We start from the raw sequence: 14,777 nt of genomic DNA, 5'->3' as shown, positions 1-14,777 counted from the left end.
ATATATATATATATATATTTAAGACAGGTAATATTGCCCTAGAGAAGAAAATTCAAACAAACTGATAGAATGAATGTGAGAACATGTGGTTTACAGTTAGAGCAAATAACATTTTTACATCCATTGCACTGACAGATGATTAACTCTGTTTTATTCTGTGGTAAAGAGTGAGCGCGGTGGTATAAAGCCTCCTTTTTTTTTTTTTTTTTTTTTTTTTTTTTCTTTTCCGTGCCGAAATCTTACCTTGGCTGTGTGGGCAGTCATCCAGGTGGTGGATAATCATCAGGGGCTTATTGCTGGGGAAGAGGAAAGAGTCCGGTTAGCGGGGCGGTCGCGGGGCGGCCGGTAGGGGGCGCCGTAGCGCGGGGGCGCCCTACCTGTCGCCCTACCTGTTCTTGGCGCGGAAGAGGGCTTCCTCGTACGTCTGCGTCCAGATGAGCTGGTCCCCCCAGCCTGCCCAGGGGAAAGGAGAGAGTAGGAAATACTCACATACACACAAGTACGGTCTGTAGTAACTATGTGTTTTTACCTCTGGAGAGTGTTTGAGGCAGTTTTGGTTTAGTGCTAGTCTCCTTCGTCTCCTTCTTGCCTATATCTTTCGCCAGAACACAGGAGATGGCCATGAGCAGCAGGAACACGGATGCGTAGCTCTTCTCCATGGCTGCTCCTGGGATGAGGAAGAGAGCCTTCATTTTTCCTTGCCTCCCTGCTGCTGGTTCTGAGGTGCAGCCGGAGGCGCTGCCGTGGTCAGGTATGCAGCTGGGTGAGTCAGCTAACTGCTCCAGGGAGTGTAAGGGAAGGGAGAGATTTGCTCTGCAAAGAGTCATGAAGGATTTGGCTGCTTTCTGCTGTGTTTGTGCCATTGACCTGTGGTCCTCTTAAAGTGCACCTGTGTTAAGTTTTTCTCTCTGTTCCTTTTTCATATATTGAGTTTGCTCAGTGAAACAACAGTTTTGTCAATTTCAAAAGTGCTTTCAAGTCCTAATGAACTCCTATTTCACTCTGGATCTCCAACTGATAAAGTAACTGGGCAGTTTAACAGCATGGATGTTGACAAATTAACTCATGTTGGCTCTTCATTCCTTTTGCAGCAAGAGCAACTCAGATGAGATGTAGAAGTCTAAGCTGAGTTTAATAGTGATCCATTAGCATAGACACAACCTAATGCTGCTGTTGAAACTATAGACTGTCCTGTCTCTTCTAATTAGCATCACCTAATCCTGAAAAGCAGTAGAGTCTATAATAGAATGAGTGGGGAACAGTGAGAACTAAACTGCATTTTGCCATTATAAGCAGCACAAAGCAGATTGCTTGCCCTGCACCTGTCTGAGACATGGGGGTGGAGACAAGGCATGACTGATGGAAGCTCCTCAGCATTTCAGCTGGGATGTTTTGAAGGGGGAAAACGCTTTAGCATGACCTTATGTTTTCTCATTAAACTTATTCCTAAAACTGAAATACCAGTATATTGGATACTGTAGAAAGATGTAAGGAATTCCAAAGCCAATACAGAAAATTCAAAACATTCATGCAAAAATTTAAACAAGCATCTTTTAAAATTCAGACAATGAAAATGGGAAGTCTGGGAAAATAGAGTCTTTTCTCTGGGTAAGAACTGCAGAAGGAGGCATTAGCTGAATACACATCAGTGATACAATGTCCTTAACTGCTGGGTGTCCAATAGACCTCTAAGCCTCCACAGAGTGGATTTCAAGAGCAAGAAATTGGATTTTGCAGGAGAATACCTGTCCCAAGGAAAGTCTCCTTGGCAAGGAAGAAAATTGAGTAAATTTACATTTAAATATAATGGATTTTCAAGGCTGCCTTGAGTTGTTTTAGCTGTAGCTTTGTAGAGGAAGTAATGCTTACTGAAAGGAGAAAAAAAAAAAAAAAGGTATTGTATGACAAGGAAGTCAAAGACCAGGCAAAGTTTACGCTGTTACTGGTGCAGAAAGCCAAGGCAGAAACATTAAACTTCCCCTTTGAAAACTTCCCTTTGGAAGGCTGTATGCAATTCTGCTTAGCTTTTTGCCCTGTAAAGCCCCTTCTCTCCTGCGTCTTGTAACTTGCGAAGACAACATATCTGTGTGTCCTTATGGCTAGTAGCTGTGCTGTGCCCACTCTGCTGCCTCTCCCTCCCATTGCTGCAGCCCCAGTTAGCCCAGTGTTACACAGGCAGTTCAGAAGAGTGAGCGCTGACTTACCGTGTGCTCAGCCAGGTGCCTGTCGGGGTGTGAAGGTGTTCCTGGTCACAGTGAGAGCACCACGCTCCCTCCTGCCTATTTATGCACCTTTGCACTCCCTGTCTCCACCCATGAGCTTTGAATTTGAATACTATTCCCAAAGAGCTACACTTGCCAATCTTTCCCATACCAAAGCATTCAGGGTTAATTTCGTTATGAATTAATAACACAGTTTCCTGCTGTGCACCGACTGTAAAGCTCAAAGATGTTTCTGGGGGCTTTTTAGAACATTTAAGAAAGTGATTTAAAAATGCTGGCAAAGATCCAAGTCCAGGTAAGCTTAAGTTGAGACTCCTGATTTGCCTGAGGAGTGATTTGTCTTTTTTTGATTGGCTGGAAAACGCACATGGGTCACCGTTCCTTTATTCCTCTGAAAAAGTTAAATTGGTGACTCAGAGCTCCAGAAGTTAATTAGGTAATTAAGTGTGCACATTATACATGTATGTATACATGTACAAATAACACCACACAATAAAAGCTTAATGAAATGTAAGAGAATGGTTATAAAGCTCTTGGCAGGGAGGTATTCTGTAGCTATAGGAACTGTGCTTATAAGCTGAGGCTTAAATAAGAGTTTAACTCAAGTTCCAAGTTTAATCAGTTGTGTGGACAGTTATACACCATGAAAACCATCCCTTTTAGATTTCAGGCTCTCATACAACGAGGCAGCTCTCTCCCATATGTCCATCTTGGTGCTACAGGGCCTACCCTAATCCTTCCTCAGCACAGCAAGAGGGTCTTTGGCACAACTGGCTGAAACAAAAATGTGTTCTAGGTGCAGGCCTCTTGTGTTCTAGTGTGATTGAAACTGCAGGTTTACAGTGAGGGCTGAGTGTTACTTAGCTGGATGAGCAAAATCCATCCGATACGTGGGTTTATTCTCTGAGACCTACAGTGTTCCTCTGATGGCTGTTCAGGACATGCATGTTTTTCAAATATACTTAAGAGAAAATAGTGCTTTGGATCACTTAAAAAAAAAAAATCTTTTGTAAAGAGTGATTGGGAAAATGGGGTAAGAAGTGAGATGTTGAACTCAAGCAAGGAAGCAGCTGCTTTTGCTTTCACTTGTACAGCAGCACCATGCTTTGCTTAGGTGCTTGACATATGAAAAGGGTAAAATCCAACTCTCAGGGAGGTCAGTCACTGCCATGTCTGTTTTTCTATGGTTTATGTCATCTATAGTCTGTCAAGGAATAAAATGAGAAAGAGAGCATATGAATTCCTGTTTCTGCTCTGGTCCTTCTGTCTGAAGAACTGGAGATGTATTCTGTTAGCTTCAATGTCATGTATCCAAAGCACATTGATGCAATTTCTTCTAAAACACTCATTAAAATAATTTTATGGGGTCCACTTGTGGATGTGTGAGTACTCGCTTTGGACAGTCAGGTTACATCCTTAATCTCAGTGCACATATAAGAGTCAAAGATTGGATACTCGTGTCAGAAATCTTGGTCTTAGACAATCAGAACCTAGTGCACTGTTACTGACTGCTGTCTCAGGCTGCACCTGGTACCATCTGGCAGTTTTAAGCTTGTAACAGAAGTTCTTGTTATTCCCTGGTTAAGTAAGCTAATGAGCAGGTAGGCTTCTACTCATGCACTTGGGGTAAAAATGAATGCTGCCTAAAACTGCATTCTCAAGACTGAATGCATATGCACACCTTGGCGCCAGCCTTAGGTGAATTTCTACTTTTTCTACTTTGCTTCTGTTTTCAGAAGATGCACTTTTGCCCACTTTTACATAGCTTTATGCTGATTTTTTAAGAGGAGCTGCCTACTAGAAGTTCAGTCATTCAGATGGTTATCACAAGGCTTGTACTGTCATCTCAAGCATCTCAAAGGAGTTGGTTAAACATATCTCTAAACCAGCCTCGTGCTGAGTTAATGAAGAGAGAGGGGTCCTCAGCCTTCTCCACAGCTCTCTGCCTGGGACTGAGGTACGCCAGGCTGCTTAATGTGTGTTGGTAACCAAGTCCTACCCTAAATATTCCAGCAGAACTTGGAACAAAGCAGGCCTAGAAGGCCCCGAAGGTTTTCCTCTTTTGCTATGAAGACCCCAATACTGCTGATGTTTAGCAGCTTTACAAAGCTAGTAAATGGATTTTTCCTTTGGTTTTCATTCCTCTGGTCTGTAGGGTTACCTTGCTCATCATGTTATGTAGAAATCATCACACTCAGCCCTGGTATTATAGTCCTTTTAATGCCATTTTATGTAGCTGATTTTTTTTTTTTTTTTTCTTATGTTCTGCAATAAGCTTTAGACCTCACACAGAAGCACAGGGAATTTGGTTCAGCTGTTTTTCCTAATTTCATGAAAAATACTCACTTTCAAGTCATGATCTATCGCTCAGAATAAAAGCAGATGCTTTACACAGGAGGAATGTAAGCAGAGAATGAAATGACAGTAACAAACTAGAAATGCTCCGAGTTGAAGCCAGAGAATGGTGTATCCAGGAATCAGTGAGCTTTCATTGCTGCCAGAGCAGTGGCACATTGTTAGACACAGTGACTGAAAGTAGAATACATTGATTTGAGAACTGGTCAAACTTCTTTTGCCAGTGCTTCAACCAAATTAATTGAATAGTGTGTGTGTATATATATTTAACCACATTAACTGAATAGCATATATGTATATACATATTTCACTTGAAAACTACTTGAATGAAATTTGCCTTATAGTTTTTCTGGAAAACCTTTAACCCTACGTTTTAAAAGCTCTAACACCTCTGAACGAATTACTCTTATCTTGGAGTGCTTATTGTTTATTAGTAATACTTATAAAATTGGATAGCATAAGAAATGATTACAATTTAAAATATTGTGTTCTTGTAAGTGCCTGGTCTTTTGATCACTGCTTTCAAAACCAAATATCATTCTGCAAGAATTTTGATGACATTTTTGCTCATTTGCAAGTGCAAGCTTATAATACAAGTCAGCCTCACTTGGTATAAATCAATAGTCTGGAATAAGCCATCTTCAACATAACCTTGGATGAGGATGAGGTTTTATCATGTAACCAATTCTTACATTTTTACTCTGTTTTGAGCTGTGAAATACTGGAATATCTGGAAGGCATTGCTGAATGATGTGTTAAAATCCGTATGTGGTTTGAACAGCCATAGCAAATACACCTGCTCTGATATTGTTTAGTGCCCTTTCTCACAACAGTAAGGAAGCTATCAAGGTCTGTGAACAGAGAGGCTCAAGATTTTCAGCATCCATGGAACTTAATTGTTCACCTTGTATTTAGGAAGAGAAACTCTTGGATTTGACTCTGAAATGAGATATTCAGTGAAGGATGAGGAAGGGTTCTTTGCCAGAAGGGATTGTGATGAGGAGGTACCTCAGCCTATGGAGAAGACTGTTTATCTAGTCTTCTTAGCTGGGCTAGTTAATTATAACTGAGAAGGCTTCATGCCTGAATTCCCATACTTGGTTTTAAGTAAATGCATTTTAGGTAGTTTAAATAATTAGCTTTGTTTAAAACAAAAAATAAATTCTGTACTTGGAGTTTAAAGCCAATGATTTCAGTCTGAGTAACTGATGTTTGGTTTTCCAGAATTGCTTGAATCTGTAAGCCAACAGTTTTCTACTTTTACTATACTGTAATGCATGTGGATGGAGGGGGGACTTTGGGGTATTGAACAGCTTAATTTTGCACCTGATATCACATAGGGTTTTTAATTAATGTTTTTCTGGTAGTTGAAATTGTTTTTAAAACCTGCCTTCCCGGCTCATTCACTGATAAGCTCTGTTACAAGGAAAGTAGCTGGAGCTGCCCCCTTACTGTGATTGCTGCTTGCTGCCTTGTATTCAGCGTCCTTATTTTGAATTTGTTTGGTTACTTGTAACCCAGACATAGAGCATTCAGTTTTCCTAGTGGTTTACTTCAAAGATCAGGAGATCTTTTGACTTCTAGTAAGTACCAGTGCTCTGTGCACTGATAACGATTTCTGTATTTTTTTTCTCTGGAACACTTCAGGTGCCAAACCCATCTATAAATTAACTGAAAAAAAATGTTTCTTGCAACAGATGCAACCCTGTACCAGTGTGTGCTCTGCATTTCTATCAGTGCCTGACAGGTGGCCAGGTGCAATAAGAAACACAGGGTGCTGGCTCTGACTCCCAGAACTGGTCCCCAGGTAGTAAGGGAGAGGAATTGCTCTATTCTTAAATGAAGCTTTCCCTCCTCATTTACTTTTTTTTTTTTTTTTTTTTTTTTAAATGTATGTCCACACTGATTCATAAATTTGTCTGCTCCAGAGTGCTGTGTGCCAGTAGTGAAACTTCAGCTGATCCTGCTGACACAATTTTCAGCCTCACTACTACTTGCGTGCTAATCTCACATGATTAAATATTACTTTTGTGATCAAGCTAATATCCTAATCAGCATCCTCTCTGCAATGGAGCACAGTTCCTCTCTGTTGTTGATGCTGCTGGTTGTTTTCTCCAAGCTCTGCAGGCTGTATTGGTGTTGGCAATGGTGGCTGGCATGACGTGGTCCACAGCAGCCTCTGTCTTCTGCCAAACTTTTGACATTGCCTTGGCTTGTGCATCTAACACAGAATGTGAAGTTGCAATGAATGACTTGGATTGCTTTGTTTTAAGGGACTCCTTAGAGGTTCAGCAGGTAGCAGTGGATGATAAAGCAGTGTATGAACTGTGGCTTGGGAGATTCATAGTGGACATCAGAAAGATCATCTTCATGAGAAGGACTGTGTAGCAGTGGCACAGGTTATCCAGAGAGGTGGGAGGACAGCTTTGCTGTCAGATTTCCAAGAGCTGGCTCGATGAATTTGGATCTTATCATTATTCAGTGATCGTACAGAGGGAGGGGGTTGGAAAGAGGATCTTCAACTTGTGTCTGACTTTCAACAGTTTAACAGTTTATAACGTGAACCTTGCAATTACACAGCAGTCAGTTCCATCTGGCTCATGCTACTAGGCAGTTCCTACTGCTTCTGAAGGCTTCTTGCTACAGTATCAAATATTGACATAATATACTTTATTTATACAGTATCTTAATGACATGTCATAGACCACTGGTTTGGCTCCTCATTGAGAAAAGTTGCACAATGCTTCAAACATTTTTTTTTCTCTCACCTAAATATATACTAAAAATTACCTATATATCTATGCTGTTTTCTAAACGCTCACATTTGCCGATACAGCAGGAACATTAAGGACATACACTTCTTACATTTTAAAAAGGTCTTTAAAAAAATCCTTAGAAATCCTTGTAGAGCTACAAATCCCAACAACATCAATGACAGAATTCTTCTCCTTTTTTGCATTCTCTGATTGTATGAGTATCTTCCCCCCCCCCGGATTTTCACTACTCTTCCTGCCTAACTGCCATTAAGTGGGTCACAGGGAAAAGAGTCGTCTTCTCTGTTCCTTTGCAGAGTAGCTTTTTATTGCCAGTAATCTGCTAGCACACTTTACCAGTATTATTACCACGTGTTTTTGCTAAGGAAGGAGAATTCGTGCAGTATGCTGGCACAAAAGCAGGATCAGTGATGGTGGTTTCTCAAAGATCATCCATCATGAGGGAAGTTTGAGCCATTCCCTCAGTCAGAAACATCAAAATGCGGTTAACTTGGGTGAGAGATGTAGGATATGTCTGCAAACATCCCCACAGTAAAAGTGATAAAATAAGGACTGAGAAGAGAGTGATGTGGACCGGAACCTGGCTGAACTGGCTGTCTTAAAGGTCTGTGATCATCACAAAGTCCACCTTTAGGCCTGTTGCTGATGGTGTACCTGAGAGGTCAATACCCAATGTAATTTAACATCTTCATTAATGGATGGAAAAAATGAACCCTTAAAAAGTCTGCAGGTGATATAAAGCTGGGAGTGATTGATAGACCAGATGGTTGTTCTACCCTGCAGAGGAACATTTGCAGGTTGGAGAAATGGGCTGATGGGAGCTTCATTAAGTTCAACATGGAGCACTGTAATGTCCTGCACCTGGGGATTTTAACCAGCTGGAGAGCAGCTTTGCCAAAAATGACTTTGAGGTCTTGGTGGGCAAAAGTTGGACAGCATCAGGCCCTTGCAGCAAGGGCTGCCAACAGCTGTGTTAGGCAGAGCATTGCCAGCATGTTGAGGAAGATGAGGCCACATCTAGAGCTCTGTCATGCTCCATGCTGCAGCAGAGATATGGACATATTGCAGGAAATCTAGAAAATGGCCTTAAATGTGGTGAATAAGCTGGAACTTTTCAACCTATAGAAGAGGAGGCTCAGAGGTCTCTTATTAATCAATGTTGATGGGTAGAAGTAAAGATGATTGAGAAGAATCTGGCTCTTTCAAATGACAGATTAAGAGGAAATGGGCCCAATTGAAATTTAGGAACTTCAATACAAATGTAAGAGAAATCTGATTGTTTGTTAATTTTACTGTTAAGATGATTAGACAATAGAACAGATAACCACAGAGGTTGTGGAGTCTCCAACCTTGGGCTGGAGGATCAGTCTAAAACTCAACCAGATATGGCCTGAGCTGCTCCACCTGATCTGGCTTTGATCAGGTGGAATTGGGGTATTCCCAGGATTCCCAGAGATGCCTTTCAAATAAAAAAATTATGTGATTTTTATAATTGTATGTAACATGTATGAGAGAAAGGTTAAATAGCACTTCTAATTGAATAGAACTTCTAATTGAACCTGGACATATTCTACTTTCAGCTACTGCAAAGCTATTGCCACATAAAAGCTAAATTAATAGAAGAATGCCATAGTGCAGTCACAGATTAGGATGCTATTGCTGGAGCAGCAATGACTAGTTATTCAATTTTACACAAGAGATCCTCATGTTTCACTACTGTGTGGGTCATATATTAAAGAAATGCTGCTATATGATCCCTATCAGAATATTTAGCTGGCTAATTAAGCCAATTAGAATGACTTAAGGATACGTGTACTTAAAGTCTTGTTTAAATGTTTTTGCCTGGAAATGGCAAGCACACTCCCTCAGGTGGTGACACTAAACAAGCAGTATCAGTCACAGGGAACTGATAGGAGAATGGGTGTTACCACACTCCTGCTGGCCCCATTCCAGCTGGTCTCATGAGGCTCTATCTTCATGTTCAAATGCTTTCATATCTTCAACTGAGAGTGGCTAAAATAGAAGTGAGCTTAAGCAATGTGGTCTTCTCCATCCACCTCTTTCCTGTATCCAGCTGAACCATTGAGAGATTCCATAAGAGATAGGATCAAGTCACAGGTGGTCACACCACAGATGAAATTGAGTGGAAAAGATATAGAAGGGAGAATGATCTGAAAGCAGAGCATTTAAAGACTCACGAGGAGCTATGTGTATGTAAGACAGTGCGTACTGTAGATGGCCTGATTTGGTCCACTTGTGCTTTTAACCTGTCTGAATAGAAAAGATGAAATATGGTGCCGTTTTCTGGTGAAAAGCATGTAGCTATCCTACTTTAATTAGAGTTGAATGCAAGAGCCCTTTCTGAACAGCAGCAGGCTGGGACTTCAGTTCCTGCTCTCCTGCTGCACGCTGTGCAGCTGCTGGAGCTTCAGAGCAAACAAGCAGGGGCTGGCTGGTACCGGCTTCCTGCTGCGCTCCACAGGTGGCACCAGTGGAAATAACCTGTGGCCTGCTTCCTGCTGTGGTGGGGGTGTGGAAATCAGCAGTGCGGGGGATGTACCTGTCAGTGGTTGATTGGTCTTTGCTTAGTGTGGTGCTGGTTTGATGGATTGGCTAGCAGGGCTGGGATACAAGATACTCATTTAATGCAGACTGTTGTTCCCTTTACTGATTGAGAGTGCCAAATATCTTGCTAAAAACAAAAACTTCAAACAAACTGAAGGCATTGAATGGCTGACTCTAGGACATGATGTTAGTTGTCCCAGAGAGAAGCAGAGAGTAGAGGGTATACTCTTCAATAATGCACAACAACATGAGTACCTTGTGCTTCTGCCAACAGACCACAGGCATGGAGGCCTGTAATGGGCTACTCTTGTTTGCTCTCAGCCTGCTGGTGTGTCTGTGTTCATCAGTTCTCTCATCTGTAAGCCAAAAATGGTGAATATTAGTTGTTTTCATTAGAAGCTTATAGGACAGATATAGCTTTCACTTTTCTTCTGTGATTATCAAATAACCTGCATACAGTTGGTGGGCTCCACCACCTGTTCTAGCTCCTTACATGTTCTGTTTTAAAATAGACACAAAGATGTCACCCAGGAGCCCAAAATAACTTACGGCTTTAGATGAGCTTGATGTGAACGCTTGGGTGTTGCAAATGCCATCCCTGTGTACATGAGAGGCTGTGCCTATGGCTAGGAGTCACAGCCTCTGGTGTGTTCTGTAAAACCTTTCTCTTCTCTTCTTCATATAGAAGATGACAGTCTGTTAAGACTGTGTGTCCAGCTAATGCCTTCACTGTTGTTTTGTTAAACAACAGTTCATTCCACTCAGGTTTCTTCTTTCTATCGACCAATAGGATTGTAGCACCTGTACTTCTCTGTGAACTTCCTGGTTGCTGTGTGCGATGTATCAGCATCTGTGCAGGGAGCAGTCCCACTTTCTGCTCTTATTGGCCGAGCACCAGAAGTGAATAAATAACTTTCTTACCACTAGTATTCAAGTAGAATCATCTGAAAAGCCTAAGAGCCTAGTGTGCAGCAGGAAGCAACGTCTTGAACTAGGACACCATCCTCCTAATGATTATCACTGTTCTGCCCATGAAACTTAGGTGCTAATGCACTGTAACAATAGCAATTTTCCAACTGTCTCTCTGAAGCGAGCCAATTGATTTTGAAAGAAAACCAGCCCATTAGGAACATAAATCTCATAATGCAAACAGCTATACCATTTAACTATTTTCTTGCAGGCTGTAAGAATTTCTGAGAGTGTATGTGCATGTGCTAGCGCCTGTGCAATGAAAATGTTTTGTGTTACATATGCTGTGGGGTGCTCAGATAACACATCTGGACCAATTCCCACATGTGCATACACTTAACAAAGTAAAGGCCTAGCTACTCACAGGCTCTTTAGTTCCTTTTATTCTGGTAAATAAGAAAAAATGATTTAATTTAATAAATCTTTTCCAAATAACTAGCACGTGCCTTGGAATATTCTTAAATTCCAGCTTCTCTATGCAACTCTCTTCAATCTATCTTAATGTAATCTCTAAAAATTATGATGTTAAAACCAACCTTTGTTATTGACCACATATCAATTCCTTTTTATAAAGGAATCCTACTGTGATGGTCTGTTAGGGATCTCTGAGCCTAAAAATGTACAGGTAAACCAATGCCGAGTCAGTCTCAAACTGAACAACTCTTGCTTTTCCTGAGAGCATCCACAGGTCTAATAAAATAATTCACCTTCCTTTACAGCTGCTTTATATAGAAACTTTCCTTGGTGGAACATTTTGACGATGCACCATGGCAGAAACTGAATTCTGTAAATCCACCTAGTCAAGCACATGAAAATGCTACTCCAGTTTTCTTTGTTTCACTGACTTCTACCTGGTGAATCTAGCCTACAATGACCTGCAGGGCTTGTGAGCAGGAATCTGGCACAGCAGAGCTCTGGGTGTTGGCTCTCTGCTCTGTAGCACCATAGCAATTTGGGAGTGGCTTTGTTTAATTAATAATCAAAATACGCTTCCTGCTTTTAGTTTTATTAGGGAACGCTAGAGAGAGCAGCTGTGGCTGGTAGTAGTAATGAGATTTAAGTATTATGAGAGATGAATGAAAGATCCATTTCTGTTCATGAAGCATGATACTATTTTCTATTTGTGTGTATTTATGAAGGATGGTATTGCATTCTGAACATATTGGCCAACCATCCTCATGCAGTTCTCAGTAGCAAATCTTAGACGACTTCAAGTTAATGCTGGGTTTATTGTGCTAGTTAAACAGTAGCTCGCAGCTGAGTTATCCAAAGAATGTGGCTGGAGTTTTACTAACAAGATTTGAATTGGGTATAACACTAAATGCAAATAAAAGCTCCACCTATTTTAGTTTTGCTGTATCTTTCTTCACATTTTAAGATTGCATTATTCTCTAGTTCATGCTAAGTCAATGTCAAAATCTCTTATGAAAGACCTAGCAATGCTTCTTTCCTCATTAGCTGTAGGCACCAATGCTGATATTTTGAAAACTCAGTGTGCATTTGGGGGCTCTAATAATAGCACTATTTCTTTGTGTTAGTGAAGGTGCTCCCTCTCTGCCAACACAGCTGCCTGTTCATAGCTTCTGCACCATGCATATCTCCAAATAACAGTGGAATCAGATTTAGGGCACTGCCATTCATTCATTTTTCATTTCATTCAAACTTTTGCAAAGCTGTGGCTTACTCAACCCTTTGGAATGGACAAACTGACAATCCAGAGAATTGTTTGCTGTCAACAAACGCGTTTACAACTACTAGTATAAAAAAATCTTAATGAAATTTCCTTACAGGTTACTTTGCAGTAGAGCTACTGTGAAACACAAGAACTTTACAGTAATATAAATACAATGCTTTGGAAAATGTTATTTGTGCCCAATATTTGAGGTACAGATCAAAAGATAGGATTTTTGCTTGTCAAGCCGTCATTTTGAAAAAAATATATATCTGTTTGGGAATGGAGTTTTTTCAAAATTTCTCACACAAAAGAAATCAAAATTATCTAGAAAATTATTTGGGTTTACCTTCCCCATATGAAATTGTGTTGCAGAGCATTGCCTGTGCTGTCTCTAACTCCCGGAGATCTGTTAAGATCTGGAAGCGTGAAGAATGCTTTAAGTGAAGGCAATGAATCATTCACAAAGTCAGTGCTTTACAAAGGATTTAACTAAGTGTAGTCTGGTGGGAGATCAGCTAGATGAAATAAGTCATAAGAAGGTGGTGGGCAAAAACATGACACAACAGATGAAATGGTAGAAGTACTTCTTCATAGGAGCCTTCTGCTCTTGGTAGAAAATAAGGCAAAGTTCTGTTGTCCAGAGTAAAACTGAATTTTAGTGCTCCTCCAAGTGCAGCAAGGTTTTTGATGATATGAGAGCAAAAGATTTGTATTTTTTGAACCTTTGATTCGTTCCAACTGGAACTCCAGAACATCAGGGATCCTTGAGGAATTTTGGACTTGGTACTTGGGTCCACAAACCAGTTCTACAGCTGGTTCTTACTGTTAGTGAGTGTACACAGGATTGTTTTACCTGTGCTGGGGTTGCCAGAGCAGAGTGATGTTGTATGTGCACACTGCAGTGCATGCTGGGGGTATCAGCAGGTCACAACACAGACACGTAAATGTTTGGTAAAGCTTCACTCTTGGAGTTAGAAATCTTAGCTTACACGATATGACACCAGGAGATATTTTAATCTCTGAAGGGATAAAATCAGCCTGTTTAACATTGAGGGTAGGATGGGAGATAGCAGAGTTCATGCTGTCTTTTTGACAGGTGGAGTGCATCAGATTCTTAATTACAGATGGTCTGTTAATTTCATAGCCAGGTGCTTTCATGCCTATCTGCATCATCCATCACTTCTGCTGAGTCACTGGAGAACATACTCTATTCTTGGATGAGCTTTGTTATATTTCTGGGTACCCCTTCAGGCTACAAGAAGAGTTTCACTTCTGCTAGATGTGGTGTTCAGGTTAAGCCAGCAGAGGTGTGCCTGTGGGTCATGTGTAAATGCTCAGTTCTGCCCTGGTTCCTGGCCAATTTTTGTAATAGAGCTGAGGCACCAGCCAAGGGTGAGATTTTGTCCCACGCCCTGAATGACGTGAGGGTATGGCAATATATGTATGATTACAGGTCTTAGTTTTAAGATGATGTGGCAAGGCAAACTTCTTATTACTTACCTCACATATTTTAATTCCTTACTGTTTTTAATTTTTCCGGATAGTGAAGATAGCAACAACCTTTGAAAAGCTCTTCTTGTGGCATGGAATGTGGATGTTAATTTATGCAAGTGATGGAGCATCTATGTGTTTATGCATTCTGATACAGGATGTGCTGCAGAAGTGTCCTGGAACCACCTTCCTCTTAATTCCTCATTTTAGCTCTCTTGAAAAGTTAATTGGATAGAGTTTCTCAGTTTAAGCTGTAGCTTGGCTTATGTTTCAGCTTGGTTTAATGACCAGTCTCCTTCCGGTCTATATATATCTAATCAGGAGGTGACCTAGGTCAAATAATATGTCTGCTACAAATTTTGTTCTATTTGCAGTGTGTTTTGTTAAATTGATAGCAAATCTGTTTAGAATTCCTGCTGTGCAAGCCCCTTTCAAAATACTTCTACCAGAAGAGTGATTTTGTGTTAGAATGTGAATGATTGCCTCCCTATTTCTTATCATCTTAATGTTTTCAAATACAGTTTCAGGGCTAATGTATAGCCTTTCTATGTATCTATGAAGGTTTCTGTTTCTCAAGCCGCTACTGATTTAAGTTTCAGAGAACTTCCTTTTGCATTAAGCAGTTATTTATAGGCTTAGATTTAATAACTTACTCTAAATTTCAGCACTGTGCGAAATCTCGTTAACTCCTTTTCCTGTTCCCTTTCCCGTTTCTAACCAATGCAA

General features: G+C 40.7%; 1 protein-coding gene across 1 annotated transcript in view; it reads right to left on the bottom strand.

The window, feature by feature from the left end:
* Positions 1-2,273, bottom strand: part of AGR2 (anterior gradient 2, protein disulphide isomerase family member) — a 4,203-nt gene extending 1,930 nt beyond the window's left edge. Inside the window, exons 1-4 of the mRNA XM_042888810.1 lie at positions 2,205-2,273; positions 530-667; positions 390-453; positions 244-296 (exon numbers count right to left, since the gene is read on the bottom strand). Of these exons, the coding sequence (XP_042744744.1) occupies positions 244-296; positions 390-453; positions 530-659 (247 nt within the window). The 5' untranslated portion in view covers positions 660-667; positions 2,205-2,273. The remainder of the gene's footprint in view (positions 1-243; positions 297-389; positions 454-529; positions 668-2,204) is intronic.
* Between the last annotated feature and the right edge of the window lie 12,504 nt (positions 2,274-14,777).

This window comes from Lagopus leucura, unplaced genomic scaffold, assembly GCF_019238085.1.
Source record: "Lagopus leucura isolate 7727_CA_CO unplaced genomic scaffold, USGS_WTPT01 Super-Scaffold_100157, whole genome shotgun sequence".
Classification (NCBI taxonomy): Eukaryota; Metazoa; Chordata; class Aves; order Galliformes; family Phasianidae; genus Lagopus; species Lagopus leucura.
This window is presented reverse-complemented; position numbering and strand designations above follow the sequence as displayed.